Here is a 23,789-nt window from a genome sequence, read left to right as displayed (position 1 = left end):
GCTTACTTCACTTAATATGATGTCCTCCAGTTCCAGGTTAATAGCATCCAGGTTAGTGCAAATGTATACCACATATTCTTTATCCATTCTCTTTATGGACACTTCGGTTGATTTCCTATCTTGACTATTGTGAATAGTGCTGCAGTAAACATGGGAGTGCAGATATCTCTTTCACATGCTGATTTCCTTTCTTTTGGATATATACCCAGCAGCAGAATTGCTGGATCATGTGGCATTTCTATTTTTAGTTTTTTTAGGAGCCTCAATACTGTTCTCCATAGTGGCTGTGCTAACTTACCTTCCCACCAATAGTGTATGAGCATTCCCCTTTCTCTACATCCTTGGCAGCATTTGCTATTTTCTGTCTTTTTGATAATAGCCATTTTAACTGGAGTGAGATGATATTTCATTGTGGTTTTGGTTTGTATTTTCTTGATGATTAGTGATGTTGGGCAATTTGTCATATATCTTTTAGCCATTTGTATGTCTTCTTCTTAAAAATGTCTACTCAGATCTTTTACCCATTTTTTAACTTGGATTATTTGGGTTTTGTTTTTGTTTTTGTTTTTGGTATTGGCTTGAGTTCCTTATATATTCTGATTATTAATCACTTGTCAATTGAAGAGTTTGCAAATATTTTCTCCCATTCTGTAGGATATCTCTTCACTTTGTTGATCTTTCCTTTGCTGTGCAGAAGCTTTGGACTCAATATTTATATACAGTTTACCATTAAACTACTTGGTGTTCCCCAAACACACTGCTTCTTCTTACCTGCAGGCCTTTGCACATGCTGTTCTCTCTGCCTGGAACACCCTCTGTCTCTCCTTCACCACTAATCCCTGACCGGTCAGGTCCCCTCCATCTGTGTTCCCACTGTATCCCATGCCTAAGTCTACTGCTAATTCCACACTGTTCCGTATAGGCAACTGACAGTTTATAAAAGTCTTCCTCTACTACTCTTTAATTCCTTGAGGGCAGAGGAAGTATTCTGATTACTATTTTCATCTTAGCATCCAGGTTAGTGCCTTTTATCTAGCAGGTACTCAATAAACATTTCTGGAATTTATCACATAGACAAAGACAGCCTATTATGCCAAAGTAAGTTATTATTGGCATATGCTGCCTGCTCCAAAAAGGGAAATATTTGTGTGGAGGGCACCCATAGCCCCTACGTCACTGTATGGACACCATTCTCTCCTCGGCACAAAATTGGAGATAGCACCTACTTTACAGAAGTTCCAAGATAAGATAAAAACTTCAGTACCTGTTTTCTCAAATATTTCTTCCAATGTGTATCTAAGAACAGAGAGGATTTGAGGGCATGGTTAGGATAACCCTCTACATGTAATTTACTTTAAAAAATTACGTCAATTATGCAATATATTCTAAATTCTATCTATTGGCTTCCACATTAAGAAATAGTATCTTATTTTACCATTGTGGAAAATTGATGTACCAGAATTAAAATTAATGCATATTTTAATTCTGTGAGTTTGCCTACTCCTTGCCATACCACTGCATCCCCCTAAGGTATGTTACCCAGATTAAGAAGCAGCTCAAATACTACCAAAATACATGCCTTCCTACCTTACTCCCACCTTTGTTACTCCATGTTTTTTACTCATGCATTCCGTAAACATCACTGAATACGTATTATGAGTAAGATTCCATGCTAAACACTCATACATATATCCATCCATCTGCTCATCCATTTATTCAACAAATATTAATGGAGGACATTCTATATGCCAGGCACTTTTCTAGACTCTACAAATATTTGCACACTAAAGACAGAAGCAAAATTTGTTCTCATAGAATTTACATTCTAGTTTTAAGTACTAGAAATACATAAAACAGCAGCTCATTCTCTTTAATTCATGGGGTTTACAGTCCAGTTGCACCTGCAATACTACAAGTCTTGAATTGTACCTCTAAAGGAAAGAGTTCTAAAGGTAAAATACTCATGTCCCAGCCCCTGAATGAAAAAGCAGATCCCTAGTGAGAATAGCAGAGATGGCTGATGGCTGGGCAGTTGTTAGGGAAGGGGTGGGAGGTAGGTAATAGGACTATGACTAGGAAAAGCTGCTAAGAAAGACTCCTTCTGTGGCAGCAACTAATTTCACCATTTGGAGGGAAGGCACGGGGAGTCCTCACGCTTCCAGAGAAGACCATGTAGGGATCACAGTGGCACTAGCAAAAAATGAGACACTCCCTGCTATAAGATAGAGGGTGTTCCAAGGACAATCTGAGGTGTCTGAGGGCCACAGAGGAGCTCACCAGTAAAATAAAGGAAAACTTTGATGCAGAGGTGGCCCAGGCCTGAGGCCCCATGGATGGAAAGACCTTGTTCCCTGGGATGATACTCCTGGTAAGATCCTGCTTGCCTGAAACTTAATCACTATTTCCTTAAAGCAGATCTAATGCTTGCTGTATGATTTCAATCGTGTGCTTTCTGTAACACTGTGTTGAGTGGCTACAGTTGGAAACGTCAGTCTGTACAGCAGGATGTATATTTTCATGAGCTATGAGAGATCTTGAGTCAAATGAAATTTGGTATCTCCTCTCTCCTCCCCATACTCTATTAGGGCATCGACCATTCAAGGATGACAGAAATAACTGTTATATATGATAGGTTGGTTGTGATCCTGGCTACTCAAAGGTACAAATCCAGGAAAATATGAGAATTCAAAGAAAGGAGAGGTCACTTCTGATTCAGGGAGAGAGAGTGCAGCGAAAACTTTTTTTTGTTTTTTAGAAGGAATCTTGCTCTGTCACCCAGGCTGAAGTGCAATGGCGTGATCTCGGCTCACTGCAACCTCTGCCTCCCGGGTTCAAGTGATTCTCCTGCCTCAGCCTCCAGACTAGTTGGGACTACAAGTGCATGCCACCATGCCTGGCTAACTTTTGTATTTTTAGTAGAGACGGGGTTTCATCATGTTGGTCAGGTTGGTCTCAAACTCCTGACCTCAGGTGATCCGCCCTCCTTGGCCTCCCAAAGTGCTGAGATTACAGATGTGACCCACCGCACCCGGCCAAGACTTCTTAAAGATACAGTATTTAATCTGGCACAGACCTTAAAGGACGGGCAGGACTCAGGGAGGAGAAGAGCAAAGTGTGGCCATAGAATATAAGCCAGAAATAGCCTACTCCAAGTTTAATGGGAAAGGAGTTTACAGAGATATACCAACTTCTATCTTTTAGGTAAGACTGAGAAGTTTAGTAAATTTGGAGAAGAAAAATTGCCTATTTTTGTTTGTCTGGCTTTGTTGGTGTTGGTGTTAAATGATTGAGGCAATCCCTTTATGATCCAAGAATTTTCAAGACAGAGGCAAGGTTTGAACAGCAAGCAATCTTACAGTTTTAAAAAAGGAAAAAAAAAGGGGGGGGGGGGGAATACCAGTTCAGATTTCCATCTCTCATAGGTATATGAGAACATACATAGAAAAAATGTGAGAAAATGTTTAAGAAAAAAAATATGTGGGAAAGAAACAAAAGTCTCATCTAAGTACCCAGAAAGATCAGCAAGTTCCTCCTCATTTCTAGGATGAAGAGAGGAAGACAAGTGAGCCACACTTTGCTCCAGCTGTCCCTGTTGACATTTTGTGGCCTGTTAATTAGGAAGAAACATCTAATGGTGTTTGGGAAGGTAGTTTAAGCAACAACAACAAACAAAAAAACAGTTCATCAAATTCATATGCTACACAGACACCACCAGGCTTTCTAGAATTTTTATTAAAAATTACAGACATCACAACAATAATTCTCAGATACCACCTCCTCTACTAACAAAACCTTCTTTCATGGCTCCATAGAGAGCCCAGAAACTAATTCTGCCACCCCTGCATAAATCTACAAAGGGCTCCCTCCCTGGGCTTCTGACAGTCCCAACTCCAACTCCTGGATTAGAGAGCAGAATCTGAATATATTTATAGAGTCTATATGGGTTGTTGCTTTAAGCAAGACTATTAATATGCCAGAACTCTGAGTTCCCAAACTTATTCAGTTATCAATTTGTTGTACATAATTTAATCTCTTTGTATTTTGATATGCAAAATGGAAAATGTACTGCTGATACTTCACAGGGTGAAATGGAGATAACCACCAAGACCATTATAAAGCTTGCTAGGGGAAAATCAGGAGCTTATGTAAATGTCTATTAATTAAATAGTCACGGCTGCACAACTAGGTCAGGCATGATGATAAGACTGAACAACCCACCCCAGTCACCAGCCTCAAGAAGAAGAAATGAACATTTAGTCCTAATAGCACTTGTTGCAATTTACAAAGAGTCTTAAATTGTAATATTCCGTAACATAACAAGAGTAGCATCTTTCAGACCATCCTCAAATAATTCTTTGATAGAACATAAACTTATTAGAGTCAACAGCCAAAAACAAAACAAAAAAGCAAGCCAATTACTAATGAAGAACTTGTAAAAAGCTAATCAAAGCTCTCATCCAGAGAAAATGAGAAAATCTGAGGCTTAGAATGATTTTGTATATTGATGAGATTTTATATAGCGTCACAGAAAGAAAAATAAAGCAGATTTAAATGAAGACAAAAAGGATTCCAAGTCTCTATTTAAAAGCCTTGTTATGTTCCATATCAATGTTTTCATTAAAATGTTTTGTTCCAGTAGAAACATCCACTTTAAAAAAAATGCCTGACAGGAGGTGCTGTCATTGGAAGATCCTGTCAATTCCTTTGTCTCTCTAGTCAAACCCCTAAGTGTGCAGAGGGGCAGAAAGAACATTTAATCAGCCCTCACCTGAGGGTGACAGTATGGTGGATAGTGGAGAATAGAGGACTACAATTATTTTTCTCCATGTCAATGGAAAAAACAATCATTTTGTTTGTTTGTTTTGAGAATAAAAAACCTAGTCCAAAGATATAGAGAAGAATCCCAAGAAGGATGTCACATTAAAGATGAAGAGACAGAGAAGAAAACAGTGGGAGTAAAGTCTGAGGAGTAGTAAGCAATACAAAAGCAGAGCAGATTTCTCAGAGTGTGATCCCAGGACCATCAGAATCATTTGGGGTTGCCTGTTGACCATGTAGTTTCCTGGGACCCACTCCAAATCTGTGATCAACTCCCAAGGCAATGATCATGCTCACTAAAGATTGAGGGCCACCTGCTTCCCTATGGGAAAAGGCTAGCTTTCTCCAGCATGAATAGAGGAAAGGAAAGAAGAGAGTCATAATGACAGCTGATTCCAGAAGGAAACACAAGGCACATGGTTTCTGACAGCACCTCCCCACTGTGTGCAAAATAGGAGGCACACCCATCCCCTAGGAGTCTGTGCAGATCAGGTAACTCACGTGTGTGATGCATACTCCAGGAGCGTGCCAGGAAAGCAAAGAGAAGAACTGATGGGCATGATTAAAGTGCAACAGCACAAACATACAATGGGCTACAAATTAAATGTTTATAATTAGTTTAAATTATAAATGCTGCATTCTTCTCCAGTAATACTTTGTTGTCAAAAAAGAATGCAGGAAAGAATTAGGCAGCAGAGCACCTAACGTGTGGGTGATAAGCTTACCAGGGAAGGTGAGTTGGAGCTAGACTGTGGGTATTCCCTTGAAAAGGGAATCGTACAAACAAGTGCATGAGCTGAACATTTACTAGGATTCTCCCTAAATTCTAATAATAATACTAAGAGGTTGACATATAATTATTGTAAAGGTAAGGAAACTGGGGTTTAGAGATGCCAATTAACTTGCCCAAGGTCATCTAACTTTGAGGTTTGAATTCAAAGTACCTGATTTACTTTCCAAATCTTTTCAGAGCTAGCTTGACCTTCAAATACACATAGAGGAAATGACACCCAATTTCTAGCATGTCTCTCTACCTGTCCCTTTCCTGAGGTATTCTGGGGTGTGGGATGCACACATGGGCAATGGAGTTCAAGGTACGAATCTAGGGCAGGGTTTTATGGATGAGTCCAACAGTGGCCCTGCACACCAGGTACTCTAAACCCTGCTTCTGCAGAGTGGGCCCTGATACCTGCTCAGTGCTCAGGGCTGTGGGAAACAGAGCAGATGAAGGATCTCTCCCCTAGTATGCTACTTTAGTTTAAGGACTATTTGAGCCAAAGGCAATTCAAACGCAGCAAATTCAGAAAGAGCTCTTTGCCCTCCCCCGTCTGCCTAAAAGTATGACATAAACTTCTCTTTGTGAAGGTGTTCCCCTCCCTTCTCCCATGGAGCAGATCACCCATTATCACCGGACACAGAACGCTGGCACTGAAACGGGTCTGCACAAACAAATCTTACTAAAATCACCCTTAACTTCCATTAGTTTCTCCTCATATTTACCTTCTTATAATCTGTGTCCCTGGAAGCTCAAATCCCTTTTGCTTCCTCTTGTGACTTCTCCACAAATTTATCACCCTTTGTTAAAATGGTGTATAAGCTGCAGGGTCTAACTGCTCCTCTGAGTCTCCATGCCTTTTCTGTAAGGGCATGTAAAAACTAAAATGTTATTTTGTATGACTTTTCTCCTGCTAATCTGTTTTTTGCCAATTTAATTTGCAGGCCCTAGGCAGTCAATTAGAGGGTAGACAGAAACATTTTTTTTTCTCTCCCCTATACAGTAAGAAAGTTGGGGACAGAGAGATGACAGGTAAGGAAGCTGAGGGCAGAGGGGCCTGGGCCTTCTCTGGAACTGCTCTATGTTAACTGCAAAACGATGGAGCATCTGTACCTGGAATTCAAACATGGCACTGGTTCATTTAACTCAGAAGTTCCATGAGGGATAGTCCCATGGGCTGGCAATGCCATCATATGATTATGAGCTCACACTCTCACTCCTTCGTTTAAAACAGTGATGATTAGAATGCTGTAAGAGGGTAAACAAGAACTCAGAGGCACATTTTAAAATTGGAGCCACACAAATATAATATAAACGAAAGAACAATGTATCCCAGGGATAATCAGAAGTCAGAAATTTTTATATTTCAGTTCACATTAACAGATAATAGACTGCTTGTGGGTTTTTAAAGGAAGAAATGTGTTGAAAGGGCAATTCCTTAGTCATTTTTAGGCTCAGATCAGAACCTTGGTGATGGTGTCAGACAGTAGGGGTACAGGCTCAATCAGGCGTAACATAGGTGTCTAACGTGATAGGAAAAATATTATGTAGTTAGATGTTACACAAGTGACTGAAAAACTAGAAAATGAATGTATAAAATGAAGAAAATATACCTGAAAAATATTACCAAAGCAAGTGATGTATTTCCTAATTAGTCTTATGTAAAAACATCAGCCCTAAATCTTTTTGTGTATTTTTAATACTTTCAAAGTCATATTTTAAACCTGGGGAAGAACGTTCCAGGCAGAAAGATGTAAGAGTAAAGACCATTAGAAGGTAGTGAACTAGACGTGTTCAAGAGCAGAAAGGAGGCTATAAGGCTGGAATATTGGGAGAGAGAGAAGACAGCAGAAACCCTGAAGCTGGAAAGGAAGGTAGAGTCCAGTGGCTTGATAGCCCTCGGGAGAGAAGGAGGCTGCCCTCCTGCACTTATTTTAAATGCAACAGAAAGTTTTAAGTGGTTTATGACATGATTTGTTATTCACTTAAAAAAACATCTTGGCTGCTGGGTGAAGAATGAAGGCAAGAAGAGAAAAGAAAGCAAAAGAGGCAGGAGGGAAACTACCATGAAAGCTACTGTATCAAGAAAGAAGGGGCTTGATTAGGGTGAAGACAGCAAAGATGGAGAAAAATAAATGGATTTGAGATATATTGGTGACTAGTAGAAGTTGCAGGGATTGCTATTAGATTGGCATTAAGAAAAAATCCAAGCTATGCATTAATATATATTACCCAACTAATTTTCACAATTCTATAAAGTAGGTATTCTTCCCATTTTGTAGAAATTTGTTTAGAGGAATGGCTTATCCAAGGTCGTGGAATGCATAAATGATTTAGCCAAGACTTATGTCCAGATCTAAGAACAAAATTAAGTTTTTCCAATGCCAAGCCTGCTAAGACTAAATACAGAACTTCTGTATGAAACAACTTTCAGGTGGTACATTTATTCTATTTTTATCTTAAAGTAAAATAATTGGAAGCCTGCACTTTCCAAGCATTAATTCTTTACTTTTTTTTTTCTATTACATTACATAATGGTGACAATTTTTGACTTAAGTCTATTTCTGAGACACACATTAAACCAAGGACACCACTTTTGAGCTAGGTGTGTTGCGGAATACCCCTGTAAATCAGCAATCAGAAAATCCCAAGATTTCCAAGAATACATTCACAAAACCAGCCTAATTTATTGATAACCAGATACTAATGTCTGGCAACTATCACACAGGAAGATATTTTATGAGCAACACAAAATAAAATATCTATTGCTATCATTACTTTTTAGAATGGTGCTAAATATTATTTTAAAGCAACAGAAAAGAGATGAATCTTCAAGATGATTTTTAAAATACTATAATGCTTCTCTTTAGATAAATATAATCAGCATAAATTTCTAATACTCCAGTTACAGCTATAACTACTAACAGTTTTTTCTTTGTGCTTCTTACCCAACTTTGAATATAAGGATTCCTTTTATTCCCAGAAGCAGATTTCCCAGTGATTTCATTAAGCTAAAATTAGTTTTTCTCTTTAGCTCTCTCCAAAGAGACTCCATGAAGAAAACTCATAAGCATGTGATAATCCCATTACAAAATATGTGATTCTCCTTCTCATAATGAAAAATGTTAAAGATCTGCCCTATAAAAACGTAGCTACTATGAGGCATTTTCCCCACTTTCTAGAATACTAATAATTTAAAACTAAGTAACAAAAAACTATGCTACTAATAGGCTGCAGTATTGAGAAATCATGCGCTCCTACAAATAAACATAATAATGGAGCTTTTCAGAACAATTGTATTCTGGTATTTTGCAAGCAAGTATTAGGAGAGAGAAATAAACTGATACATATGTACAAGAATGACAGCTTATTTTAAAAAAATATTTTATTACAACTTTAAGCAACTTAATAATGTCAAGATTTTTAAAAGTATAGTCTAATCCCATTTCCTGATCGTATCAATTTCTTACCTTTCCCTAACTTCTGTTGAAATTTTAAGAATTGTGTTTTTGGGCCGGGCGCGGTGGCTCAAGCCTGTAATCCCAGCACTTTGGGAGGCCGAGACCGGCAGATCACGAGGTCAGGAGATGGAGACCATCCTGGCTAACACGGTGAAACCCCGTCTCTACCAAAAATACAAAAAACTAGCCGGGCGAGGTGGCGGACGCCTGTAGTCCCAGCTACTCGGGAGGCTGAGGCAGGAGAATGGCGTAAACCCGGGAGGCGGAGCTTGCAGTGAGCTGAGATCCGGCCACTGCACTCCAGCCCGGGCGACAGAGCGAGACTCCGTCTCAAAAAAAAAAAAAAAAAAGAATTGTGTTTTTAATAGTTTGGATCTAGTTCAGTATTTTCTAGACAAGAAAGTCTATGACCCAAAAAGGAGTCTAAGACCCAAAAAGAAAACTCATACCAAAGCTTTCTACATGAACTCCTGAGATGAACCTTAATTTAAAGGTTGAGCTCTGAGCTCACCGTCATTTTCTCCCCAGTGGCCCTTCAGGCCACCAACATTCAACAAAGTTCATGAATGCTTCAGACCAGGACCTCTTAAAGGTTTATTTCTTCTCAAATTTTATTAATAGCTATCTATCTATCTATCTATCTATCTATCTATCTATCTATCTTAGTTATGTACACAGTGAATATATAATTTCGTGATTCCATTTTTCCTCTTACCTGTTGACATTTCATATATACTTTTATATATTTTATGTAGTCCTTGTAACTTCCTGTTTAGTTATATAATTTTCCATCTAGCTGATATATCATAATGGATATTTACATCATTCCATGGTTGGAAATTTAGATTTTCCAGTTTTATACTTGTTTTTTTTTGAGACGTTGTCTCGCACTGTCGCCCAGGCTGGAATGCAGTGGTGCGATCTTGGCTCACTGCAACTTCTGCCTCCCTGGTTCAAGCGATTCTCTTGCCTCAGCCTCCTGAGTAGCTGGGACTATAGGAGCATGCCACCACACCCGGATAATTTTTTGTATTTTTAGTAGAGATGGGGTTTCACCATGTTAGTCAGGATGGTCTCCATCTCTTGACCTCATGATTCACCCGCCTCGGCCTCCCAAAGTGCTGGAATTACAGGCATGAGCCACCGCGCCCAGCCAGCTTTATACTATTATAAATTACGCATATATACTATATATTCCTCTTTATGAATTATTTCCTTATAATAAAAATTTTGGAATAAATAAAAACAGTGGGAATATTTGCATTTCCTATTTGTTGATTTGTATGATCACATTTCCCTCCAGAAAGATGAAACTACATTATTGCCACCAATACGAATTGCTTTACTAGTCCCTCACTGTTTTAAGTAGCACTGTCTTAATGTTAGAACTAACCCTTCCTTTGAAATATTTCACAAAAACATCACATAGACTCCATAAAGACTTCAGTCAATTAGCTTAGCCCTTATGCCTCTTTCAACTTGGCTGTAGGCTGCAACCTTCAGGAATTAGTGACCTGATGCAAGAGAACATGCAGAGAAGGGTTAGGGCTCCGGGTGGGGTTGGGCAACTTACTTGAATGTTTATAAACACATTATGTCCCTGGATAATGCCTTTTGAGATTGACCAGTGCAGGGATGAGTAACTTTTCAAAAATAGTTTGCCTAGGTTCCAATCTCTATAAACAGGCCTGCATTATCTGACATGAGCTTCCAATGAGCTGGTATAGCCATCCTTTGGTATTCACAGGGATTGCTTCCAGGAACCCCCTACCTCCCTGCCACAGATAGCAAAATCCATGGATATTCAAGTCCCTTATGTAAAGTGGCTAGTATAGTTGGCCCTCCACGTCCGCAGATATGGACATCTGTGGACATGGAGGACTGACTGTACTTTGGTCTTCATGGGCCATGCAAATAAGAAGTCACATTAACTAAAGCTAACAACTTATTCAGATTCTGTGCCAGTTTGTATAAAATATGGCTATAGCATTAACATACCACTTCTCTAAAAAGCTCTATTTTCCTTGGCAAGGGTCTGAAAAATAATATTAAGTGTAAAAACCAGCACACAAAATTATATATTAATTACAGTTTACAACTATGGATACACTGACATGAAACTTACCCAATAAGAAAGTGGCATCCAAACTTTCAACTTGAAGCATGGCATGAAATAAAATTTAAATCAAAATTGTGCCTGTCAAACTCATATAATTAGCAGTAAACACACCTTAGGGCACGCACATTTTCTTCAACACTTATTTTTTTAAGTAGAAAATAGGTCCTTTCTAGCATGTTCCTCCTAAGAGGCTCATTTATTCTTTCCTGTGTTAGCCAGTGCTCCTTCGGTACTGTAAAAGTTGCCATCTCCAGCATGAAGTAAAATTGCCTCAGAGCATCCATCCAAGCCATCCAGCCTCTCCATTTCTGCCTCAGGAAAGGGGTTCACTCAGAAATAGCTTGTTTCACAAAAAGTTCAAGGGACAGATACAGCATCCCTTCAAAGGCAAGGGATCTCTCCTAGGAATTACTCATCAAATTGGGAGTACATGTGTTTTCTTATACACTGACCTTCTCTGTGAAACACTGAAGATATTCCAGTTAAGTTAGTCCACATGAGTCAAACTGACTTTCTGCCATGGGAACCTCAGGCTTCTATAATTTACCTACTTTCGATGAGGAAGGTATTGTTCTTATAGCTGATACTCAGGAAAACATAAATTATAAAGATAATTTTATGCCTCTGCTTTCACTTATGTCCTTACTCCTTTAGTGTTTTATTCCAGTGTCTTTGAACTCGTTTGCATTACCTACATTTGAAAAACTTGTATCTATATACCCCAGGTACACAAGTTCACCTCTAAAGGTTTTCATTAAATAGTTGCAAATTATATGATTTCCAATGCACTGTAAATATTGACAATTTTAAATACAACTATTAATATTACATCATTATCTTAAATGCATTCAATTGAAAATAAACATCCATCATCATTCATTTTAAAATATATGCAATACAATTGGACATTTTATATATTTCTCCTTGAATTCATATCTCTATTGTGCTCCTCTCAAAGAACTTCATCCTAATGTATATTTTATGCTTAAAAGCTTTTTATTGATCATCTTCTTGTAACCAAAACAATATAGAGAGACAAAGGAGTTTATGTTTTAAAATTTCCTGTGGCCATTTTGTTCTATGTTAACTTAGATGTCTGATTGAGTTGTCATAATCATTGCTAGTATTTAATTGATCAAAACAACATAGATATATTATAAAATTTGATAAGCAAATATATAAAGTAAAATATTTTTGGAAATTATGAGTTAATGGCATTATATAGTATTGATACATATTATTAATAGTACATACATACTTTTTTTCTTTTTTTTAAGACAAGGTCTCACTCTGTTGCCCAGGCTGCAGTACGGTGGTGCGGTCATAGCTCCTCACTGCAGCCCTGACCTCTCAGACTCAAGCTATCCTCCCACCTCAGCTTCCCAAGTAGCTGGGACTCCAGGTGCATGCCATCTATGCCCAGCTAATTTTTGTATTTTTTGTAGAGGCGGGGTTTCTCCGTGTTGCGCAGGCTGGTCTTGAACTCCTGGACTCAAGCAATCCACCTACCTTGACCTCTCAAAGTGCTGGGATTACAGGCATAAGCCACCGCACCCAGCCCATATATACTTTTTATATAGTACATGCTTTTATTCATATATGAATCAATTTAATCCCCACAATAACCTATTACTATAATCCTCATTTTATAGATGTAGAAACTAAGGTAGAGAAAGCGTAAATGACTCCTCAAGGTCACAGAGCTAGCAAACTGAAGAACCTGGATCTATGCACAGATTCTCTGACACAACAGCCCAAGTACTTAACCACTACCCTATATATCCTGACTTAAAAATATGAACTGGGGCCAGGAGTGGTGGCTCATGTCTGTAATCCCAGCACTTTGGGAGGCCGAGGCAGGTGGATCACCTGAGATTGGGAGTTCGAGATGACCCTTGCCAACATGGTGAAACCCCATCTCTACTAAAAATACAAAAATTAGCCGGGTATGGTGGCAGGCACCTGTAGTCCCAGCTACATGGGAGGCTGAGGCAGGAGAATCGCTTGAATCCAGGAGGCAGAGGTTGCATTGAGCCAAGACTGCACCACTGCACTCCAGCCTGGATGACAGAGACCCTATCTCAAAAAAATATAATAATAAAACAAATTTAAATTAAAAATACATATATATGTGTGAATTGGGACCTAGGGATACCTTAAATAAAGAGGTTGCCAAATTTCTCCTTTTTCAGTGTCCCAGCTAAGCAATATGTCATGGTAAGGAATGGATGTCAGATGTCTTTCTTTTGTACACTGAGAGAAAGTAAAAAAGGGGAGGGGAACAAGGAAAATCTCAACCACAGGCGCCTTCTCAAGCAGATGAATTTTACAAGAGGGGGCATATAGGAATAGAAGATCTGGAAATTAATTCCTTTAAAACTCTCATGCCCATGTATCTTTGAGAAGTCTTCATGAACCTCCAAGGGTACATATACTCCAGGTTGAATGCCATTGGTTCACATAATCTCTAATACAATACAAATTAGAGAAGATTTTGTGAAACATTTCTAATGCTTTAGAAACAAAATTTAATTAAAATTTAAATTATTTTAACTCTTGAATTTTTAAAATGGCAGTTAATTTCAATAATTTGAAATGACACAAATGCTAAAGTGTAATAGGATAGTAATAAGCATAACTATAACCTGCGTCATAGGTTTATAATGATTAGATGTAATGCATGAAAAGATAGCAGGCCAGTAATAGTGCTATGCATAAAATGCTCCCTTCAAAATCTTTATTTGCATTTCTATTACTGAAATCATTTCCTAATAATGAAGTTGCTATAAGAGAAGCTCCATTACTAAGGAATCACTGTTACAGAAACAATGTTATTAAAGTATTGCTATGTACAGAAACTTTTATTAGGAAGATACAACTTATACATCATTGTAATAAAGCTTCCATTATAATCCTAACTGCATAAAGCTGTGTTTGAGTATAGCAATGCTAGAGCTGTAGGACTTTTAATAAAGGATCAAAATAATGCTTTGGTAATAGGATTGTTTGAAATACTAATACTTCAGGGAAGACTGAACTGAGTAATGGGTGATGTTTTTTTCACTGATTATACATAGTCTACCAAGAATTAGAAAGGAAAAAAAAAGAAGTAAAAAGAACCCTCATGTACCTAGTAACATGCAGTGTGGAAACGTATGTGTTGAAGCATATTCACCAGCTCTCTTTAACATAACAACTACCTATTTCCAATAGCAAGCTGCTAATATGGGCATTTATAACTGTGGTAATTAAAAGATTGGATGTTCAGATCTATAGAGAGCTGGCAATCAAAAAGTTAACACATTTACTTAAATATGCCCACAAATACTCACACAGTCACATCTCGGAAATTGCCTGTAATAAAAACCATTAAAGAAATGTGAATTTGGCAGTGGGGGGAGAGAGAGGGGGAGTGAGGAAGAGGGAGGCAAAGAGGGAGAGGGAGGGAGGGAGGGAGAGAGAGAGAGAAAGAAGAAAAAGAAGGAAGGAAGGACGGAAGGAAGGAAGGGAGGGAGGGAAGGAAGGAAGGAAGGAAGGAAGGAAGGAAGGAAGGAAGGAAGGAAGGAAAAAAGAAAGAAAGAAAGAAAAAAGAAAAGGAAGGAAAGAAAGAAAGAAAGAGAGGGAGGGAGGGAGAGAGGGAGAGAGGGAGGGAGAGAGGGAGGGAGGGGAGGGGGGAGAGAGAGAGAGAGAGAAAGAAAGAAAGAAAGAAAGAAAGAAAGAAAGAAAGAAAGAAAGAGAAAAGAAAGAGAACAAATATGAATTGACTTTAAAGGGATGAATTCTTCACCTTCTTCCACTAAAGAAGTTAAATATGTATAACTCACTCTAAGATGCTACTCTATATTACATATAAACAATATACCATAGTGATCCATCTGAGTTATAGCTAGAAGTTAGTATCAGACTTAGGTTCACATTAGAGAATGTTAGCATATTCCTCTAAATGTTTGTTTTTGCATTTGCTCTAATGGAGTCCAGTATTCCCGTTCCCTCTGGAAGCATTTATAATGTTGACCACCAGAGACCGCCAGAGAGCCATTCATCACCCGGTAGGCACGGAGACACTCCTTAATATACCTGCCATTGTGGAAACCGGCAAGGAAGGCACCAGGCTGTCTGTAAAGGGTTTTGGCATCAGTTAAGGCACCAGAGGCCATAGCCAGTAGCCCTGTTACAACCGCATTCTCTGTCAGATAATGACGCCAAGGCCATTTTGATTTTGAGACCATTTGTGGCTTGCCTACAAAGCAGCAGCTAGACTGATCTGGAATCTGCTTGGAAAGCAAAGTGCTTTTACCTTTTCAAAGAGGATTTCCTTTCCTCTTGATCTGCTTTCCAGATGTGATGATCTGCAAACAGTTGGGTGGGGTTAATTTAGAACCCAGGAGGTTCATCTTCCCTACTAACTCAGATGATCAAAGGCAAATATGAGCATTTCCCTAATGTTATGGTCCCCAAATGTTTGTATTACCTGAGGGGTAGGTATAAGATTTTTTGACCTATACAGTCAGCTGGCGTAAGTTATTTTTCAGAAGTCTAATTTTTTTTTTTTGAGACGGAGTCTCGGTCTGCGTCGCCTGGGCTGGAATGCAGTGGCCGGATTTCAGCTCACTGCAAGCTCCGCCTCCCGGGTTCACGCCATTCTCCTGCCTCAGCCTCCCAAGTAGCTGGGACTACAGGCGCCCGCCACCTCACCCGGCTAGTTTTTTGTATTTTTTAGTAGAGACGGGGTTTCACCATCTTACCATCTTAGCCAGGATAGTCTAGATCTCCTGACCTTGTGATCCACCCGTCTCGGCCTCCCAAAGTGCTGGGATTACAGGCTTGAGCCACTGCGCCCGGCCTATTTTTTCATTAAATATGATCAACCCAAACTACTTTGCACTAACACAGTGAGACACTCTATTTCTGAAATACCCATAAAATTTGAAATTTCTTCACTTGAGGGTGTGACATTAAAAGGGTGCAAGGACTTACCCCATTGGTCGATTAAATACCTGCAGAACAAAGCACCAAAAATATTGAAGAAATGTCAGCTTCCATGAATTTAATTGGAAATTTGAAATCAGACAATTTTGAAAGAAACATTTAATTTCAGTATTCATGTAAGTCGGCAGTCTATAATACATAAATGTCCTTATTTTTAATACATGGGAGGCGGACACCCCAATCTTTTTAATCAGGCATTTCAAGGAAGGTCTAACTTCCCCTTGTGACAGGAATAGCATCCTTACATCAAAGTCTTACACCAAAGTGGTAAAGACTTAAGAGGCCTGAATAAATGTTGACTGATGGATTTCTTCAGAAAATGATTCCACCTTCACTGGTCTCCATTCCCCCACCTTCTCCACAAGCATTTTGTCAGTATTCCTCCAGCACAGCTTTCCTTTAAACACCCTCCTTTCACTCTATCTCCTTGAAGATAAACACTTCCACAGTGGGCTTTCACAAGCATCTCTTTCCCTCCAGCCTGCCAGAGCCTCCCACCTGCTTTCCTTTGCTTTAGAGCCTCTGTTCTCTCCTTCCCCCTGCATGCAAATACCCGATTCATAGTCCCAACTAATAATTTTATGCCACTCCCTTGCTCAAAATTATTTCTAACTACTCCCTTGCTTATTAGGTAAAGCTGAACCTTTTGGGGGCCTGGATCCCTTTCAATATGCAATGAGAGCTATGGAACTCAGAATAATGCATAATGTACACAGGCTTTTGCCCATGTTGCATGTGGTTTAAATAAACCCTGAAGCCTGGGGATTTGTGACCTCTAAGGTAAAAGCCCTAAACCTATATAATAAAGTTTCAACTGCATGGCCCTCTACTTGGTTTCCCTGCAGGCTGGCACAAACTACTTTTCCAGCATTGTCATCTATCAGACTGCCCCTAATCACAGAAAAGAGTGAGGGCTTCATTAAGCACCTACCACACGACCCAGACTATTCTAAGCCCTAAATGCATAGCAGCAAACACAACAACAAAGCAAACACAACTACTATTCTCATATTCTATCGACCCATGGTCATCCTCTGCCTTGTCACACCCTGGCTGACTGCTGCATATTTTCAAAGGTATGCAATTCTTAGTTTTAGAAGCCAGGCTCCACATGCATTTTATACTCTTGTTCTGGTTTGCTCTCTAGTCGCAAGATAACTAGTGTTTCCTCACCTCTGGGCTCATCCCCCTATCTGGAATACTCACTCCCTCATTTCCTTCCTCATCTACCAAATATTCTAAGATAATATCAAGCCTCTCTCTCTCTTTCTCAAATCTTTCTAGAATCATTTCAGCTCATAATAAACAAACTCTCTTCGTATAATCTCTATCAGTGACCTAGCACTTTATCATACACTGCCTGTAACATCGATATAAGACTATAAAGGTTGTTTTATTATGCAATTCATTATTATTGATTAATTCTTCTGTGTAATCTGTGCATTATCGCCCCATCTGGGGGAAAGAAGACCATGCTACAGATTTCTGTTTCCTGAACAATGCTGCCTCTCATAGTGCTATTTATACACAACACCACTAAATCTCTATTTGTTGATTGTTGGTGATTGATTGCAAAAGAAGATGCCACCAAGATGACAAAACTTATCTCTAACTTTCAAGGGCGATCTATAGACATTTAGGAGAGTCTTTCACTGCTTAAGGATTGATAATATGACCAAAGTGATGCACAACTTAGCAAACCAACCTAACCACTGTTATTCATCATTGTGGCTATGAGCCATAAGTGTGCAGACATTGGCACGCAGACAATATGTAATAAGATTGTTTATATTCCAAATAATAATTTGCTTTCTCCATCTAAATACAGTAGAGATTGGATGCATTCTTTTCTGACCCAATCTTCGTGTTAATACCTGAAGTGCAATCTTTGAAGGCAACAGAGAGCATCTTAAAACAAACAAAAAAAAACAGATAGCAAATGATAATGGCATACAACTGCAGCCTTGTTTGGTGCTATTAGTCACTGTAAATGCATTTGCTATCTCTTGTCTGCATCTATAACTCTCACCATCATTTCCTCACAGAGTAAACAAATGTTGCTTATAAACTTCCCCACACGGCCTGCCTTTGCAGGATTTTCCAACCTACCAACTTGCTGAACAGAATTAAATGCCTTGTTAAAACCAAGTACCCGGCATACAAATTACAACACTATTCTTGGGACTGTATCACGGATAGTGTGACTACACTTCTTAAACATGATACTTGTTTTCTTTGAAACCTGAAAGAACAATATGCCCTGATTGTTATCCTGGCATGTACAGTTCCATTCATGCCTGTGCAACTGCACAGCGGATGTGCCTTTGAAATCCTGAACAATATCTTCTGCTTTCCCAGACCTGGGGCAATCTCCACATGGGTAGCTATTTACCTCAGCAGCAGATTTCCATAAAACTATAATCACTACCAGATGGCCCACCAAATTATGATTGTTTGATGGAAAAAAATACATATATGAATCTTTCTCTATTTAACATTATTTGTTACTTGAGCTTATGTCCTATACTAACACATAGTAGTGTTAATTTGGAATTTGGTGAATAAATTAATAGAAACTATGTTCATCATCAATTTGAGACACTATCAGTAATAACAGTACTAGCCAGTGTGATTGCATACTATGTGCTAGGATCTATTCTAAATAGTTTATATTTATTATTGTATTTAATCCAGGCAACTTCATGAGGGATGTACTACAAGGATCACCATTTCACAGATGAGGAAATTAAGGCATAGAAAGGCTCAGAGCCTTAATCCATTATTCACAACTAATTTGGAAAAGCCAACAGTTGATCCAGGCAGTTTGGCTGTAAAATCAAATGCTCTTAATCACTATGTTATACCACTTCCCATTTAACTAGTTTCATTATTAAATTGAGAAGTTATTGTATCCCTAACTATACCCTGTCTTGTCATGGCAGAGGAAAAATACAAGCACAAAATCACAAATCAAGAAGGCTGCTGCTCTTTCTGTAACACTGGGGAGAGAGTACTCTTCAAACCATCAGACATTTTCTCTAACTTCTGTTTCTTTAACATAGGAAGAAATGCACTAATCAATATCACATTTTGGCCTACTTCAAGCATGACCTTTAAGGCAACTCTGATACGAGATTTTCTGTTACATATTCACTAAGAGAGTAGCAAAACGTTTCTTTGGTTAATATTCTGATTGGAGTGCAAAATCAGGGCTTCAGACTCAGAATTAATGCTGAGTTTGCTAACAATATACTCAAGGGCTGCTGGCCATCTGTACCTCCTCTGTATTCCTCTAGCACAGAACAGTCTGAAAGTAGCATTTGCTGGCTGCTATCATTATTTTTACTCATTTCAAAAATATATTTTTGCATGCCTATATCTTATATTGCTAACATGACATTCTTGAACCATCTCTACATTGTGGCTTTTGAGTCCTATCAAATAAATGGTGGCTTCAGAGTCCTATCAAGTGGCCTGATGCTGTCTTGGCTGCTGGCTTCCCTGACTGCTGGAAAAGCCTCAGAGTAATAGACGGTGGCCGCACCAAGACATGCTGTATAGGTTGCTCTGTCCCTGTGATTATCTAACATCTGGGTATCTTCTAAATTATCACTGCTCTTGGTACCTGATCTGCAACCAGAAGGCAAAAAGTGTACATAGTGTTTTTCAAGAGCTCTATCAGATCAGTCATGTCATTGAACATTTATTAGTCCTAATAAATGTTATGAAGAGGTTACAATGACTTATGAATGTTACCCAAAACCAAACAAAATATAGCCCCTACTGTAGAAGAGGGTGTAATTCAGTAGGAGAAAGACGCCTTGACATCTCTCTGGAAACAACAGTTTCCAGTTGGGAATGTTAAAGAGAGAAATGCAGAGACATCAAATCACAGGGCCCAGAAGGGAGCCATGCTAGCTAAGAAAGGAAACCTAGGCCAGGCGGGAAAGGTGTTCCAGACAGAGAGAAGCACAGAAGCAAAGGCCTGGAGTCATAAACAGCATGGTATATATAGAAACCATAAGAGAGATGGAAGGCCAAGCGCAGTGGCTCATGCCTGTCATCCCAGCACTTTGGGAAGCCAAGGAAGACGGATCACGAGGTCAGGGGTTCAAGACCAGCCTGGCCAATATGGTGAAGCCCCATCTCTACTAAAAATACGAAAATTAGCCAGGCATGGTGGCACATGCCTGTACTCCCAGCTGGGAGGCTGAGGCAGGGGAATCGCCTGAACCCAGGAGGCAGAGGTTGCAGAGAGCCAAAATCACGTACCGCACTCCAGCCTGGGCAACAAAGTGAGACTCCACTTAAAAAAAAAAAAATGAGAGAGAGAGAGATGGAGTACATGAGGGACCCAGGAGGCAGAGGTTGCAGAGAGCCAAGATTGTGCTACTGCACTCCAGTCTGGGCGACAAAGCGAGACTCCATCTTAAAAAAGAGAGAAAGAGAGAGAGAGAAAGAGATGGAGTACATGGGAGAGAGAAGTTAAAACACACTGCATTTGTGATTTTAAGAAACAAGCCTTCTGGCCAGGCGCGGTGGCTCACGCCTGTAATCCCAGCACTTTGGGAGACCAAGGCGGGCAGATCATGAGGTCAGGAGATCGAGACCATCCTGGCTAACACGGTAAAACCCCGTCTCTACTAAAAAAAATACAAAAAATTAGCCGAGCATGGTGGAGGGTGTGTATTGTCCCAGCTACTTGGGAGGCTGAGACAGGAGAATGGCGTGAACCCGGGAGGCGGAGCTGGCAGTGAGCCGAGATTGCACTACTGCACTCCAGCCTGGGTGACAGAGCAAGACTCCATCTTAAAAACAAAACAAAAAAACAAGACTTCCACTGCCCACCTGTACTGCTCTGTCCCTGACCCTCTCCCATGCTCCCAGGCACCAGCATTAGCTGATGAGAATTTGTTTGCTGGTCCTGTCTTTGCGACCCTGCACATACTGCTCACTCCCTCTTATTCCCGTCCCCATGTGTATGACCAACGAGGATTACTCCATCTATGAGGCCTTTGCTTATTCTCCCAGGCAGAAAAACTGCACTTGCTCCTTCCTAACTCCTTAGACACCTTCACAGTGGCTCTCCTACTGTTTTCCAATTGCTTGTTTGCAGAGCCATCTCCCCACCAGAATATAAGTTCTTTGAAGGCAAGGACTGTGTGTTAGCTGTGTTCTATCCCCAGCACTAACCATAACAACTGCTCGTAATAGGTGCTCATTTAATATTTGTGAATGAAAGAAAGAAGAAAAAAATAAATCACTTCTACTCCCTCCTCAGATTCTAATAAGTCCATAAGTCCACAAGTAATAAAGCATGTAGAGCAAACAGTATAGTTAAAATCAGCTTGACTAAAAGTAATGCTAGTAATGAATGTGAGGTGAGCCTTCTCTCTGTGGCCAGGTGGGCAGCAGCTAATGGATGTGAAGATGTTGCTGGTGATTGGCCCAACAGTCCTTGCCAGGATGGTGCAGATGAATTGGTGTTAGGCTCCTAGTCTGACTCCTAAGCAACACAAGCCTCAGCACACTCTTGTGGCATGTGAAAGTCTCACTAGCTACAAAGCCACAGCTAATATGAAAGGACTATTTGGGTTATAATATAATACCATTACATGTCAAGACTCTGTGTCTGCAGGACCTAGTAAACAGTCAGTCCCTACGAAACGTTTCCTATTAACATAGATTTTCACCAGAAGAGAAGGGAATCAGTGGAACCACTATCCTAGCATGCTAATTAATTCTCTGTGTGAAAAGAAGCACTAATCTCCATTTTAAAGCATCAATCATGGAAAATAAACTGAAATGTGACCAGATTTTAAAATGCTACTTGTTCTAAAATCAGATGTAAATGAAAGCTTCCAGGATTCTGCAAGAGGCGATTACAGTGTACATGGTACTATGAAACCACATTTAAACTCAACCTTCTAGAAAACTTTTAAAATATTTTTTTCCAGTTTGAAACTGTTCTCTAATATCACTCTTCATATGCTTTTCTTGTCCAAGAAGCTTTGCTCTGTAAAAATTTCTCTCAATTTCTAAGTAAGATATTACAGAATTTCCCAGAAGCATTAGCGACGGTTTCTTAGCAACTGTTGATATGTCTCAAAACAACCTGAGACAATCTTCTCTGAGACATGCAGTCTCTCCCTCTCTCCACTAACAGAATTCCACAATATGGCAAAAAAGATTCGTGTAGCTAAAAATAGCTTCCGACACACATTTTTAAAGTTGACAGAGTCTTAATGATTTAAGTCTTCCATATCACAGCTTGGGTAGGTGCACCTCAACAACACTATATCAAAGAGCTCTGTGCAGAGAGATTTTAGAATCTTTTTCTTTTTTAATCACACTATTAACACTCCTGACATTTCAGAAATAATGTTTATCGATTTTGGTGTTAGCACTACCATAAATTAAGTGATGTAATGGACAGAATTACTGTGGTACTATAAAGAATGTGTCATTCAGATTGTTAACTACATATGAGAAAAAAACACAGAGACTCTGGATTCATGTAAAAACAGCCCCAGATCTGGACAGTAAATAGGAGATGAAGGAAAATGACATATCCCAGTGATGATGGGTCTATTTCCACCACTCCCTCCTGGCTGCTGTACCAAAACAACTGAACCTCTTTAATAAAAGCAAACTATAATAGCAATGATCATTCTGTACCAACAAAAAAAGCCCTAGGATGAAAGTAAGATATATGAATTTAAGGTTATTCTCATCAAAGAAATCAGTATGAATGAAAAGTATTAGGAATGAACAAAAAAGCATTTTGAACCTGTAGCAGGAAAGAACCGCATGGTACAGAAAGCAAAAATGGTCCCTGATAATCTGTTGGGCTATAAACTTCCACAGGGAACTTGTCGCTATCATTAGTAGATGAGAGTCAGAGTCTAGCCAAAATCTGTGATTGTGGTTCTGGGTTGATGAAGTTGAAACCTGTGAAACCGCCATGTAACTGATAGGTTGAAAGAATTCCCCTCTCTCTCTCTCTCTCTCTCTCTCTGTGTTTGAAAACAGAGAACAGTGTTCTGTTATAACCTTCCTTATGCAGCTGTTTTTTTGTTTTGTTTTGTTTTAATTTAGAGGCAAGGTCTTGATCTGCTACCCAGGCTAGAGTGCAGTGGCACAATCTCAGGTCACCACAGCCTTGACCTCCTGGGTTCAAGCGAGCCTCCTACCTCAGCCTCCCAAGTAGCTAGAACCACAGGTGTGCACTACCACACCCTGTTAATTTTTTTTTTTTTTTTTTTTTTTTTTTTTTGGTAGAGAGGGGGTCTTGTTATATTGCCCAGGCTGGCCTCAAATTCCTGGGCTCAAGCAGTCTTCCTGTCTCAGCCTCCCAAAGTGCTGGGTACAGGTGTGAGCCACCACACATGGCCAGCTGTTTTGAGAATTAAATGAGACAATGGATGTAAAGCATGTTGCCTGTGTAAACTGCTGCCAATCAATATTATGCCCTATATGTGTATGTATATGGGTGTGTGTGTGTATATATGTATATATATTCTACAATATGTCACAAAAGATTCATGTGGCTAAAACTAGCTTCCGACACACACACATACATATGACAGGATATATAAGGGATAAGATTACATTTACACCTTATAAG

General features: G+C 39.4%; 1 protein-coding gene across 5 annotated transcripts in view; it reads right to left on the bottom strand.

The window, feature by feature from the left end:
• The window catches only part of ATG10 (autophagy related 10), a 284,072-nt gene that overhangs the window by 16,402 nt on the left and 243,881 nt on the right, over positions 1 to 23,789 (bottom strand). For 4 of the 5 annotated variants that reach the window (XM_023214977.1, XM_023214976.1, XM_023214979.1 and 1 more), the window contains exons 6-7: positions 16,151 to 16,170; positions 15,471 to 15,522 (exon numbers count right to left, since the gene is read on the bottom strand). The exons of the other annotated variant lie outside the window; for it this stretch is intronic. In XM_023214977.1, the coding sequence (XP_023070745.1) occupies positions 15,471 to 15,522; positions 16,151 to 16,170 (72 nt within the window). The remainder of the gene's footprint in view (positions 1 to 15,470; positions 15,523 to 16,150; positions 16,171 to 23,789) is intronic. 5 annotated transcript variants of the gene reach the window in all.

The sequence above is a fragment of the Piliocolobus tephrosceles genome, chromosome 4 (assembly GCF_002776525.5).
Source record: "Piliocolobus tephrosceles isolate RC106 chromosome 4, ASM277652v3, whole genome shotgun sequence".
NCBI lineage: Eukaryota > Metazoa > Chordata > Mammalia > Primates > Cercopithecidae > Piliocolobus > Piliocolobus tephrosceles.
This window is presented reverse-complemented; position numbering and strand designations above follow the sequence as displayed.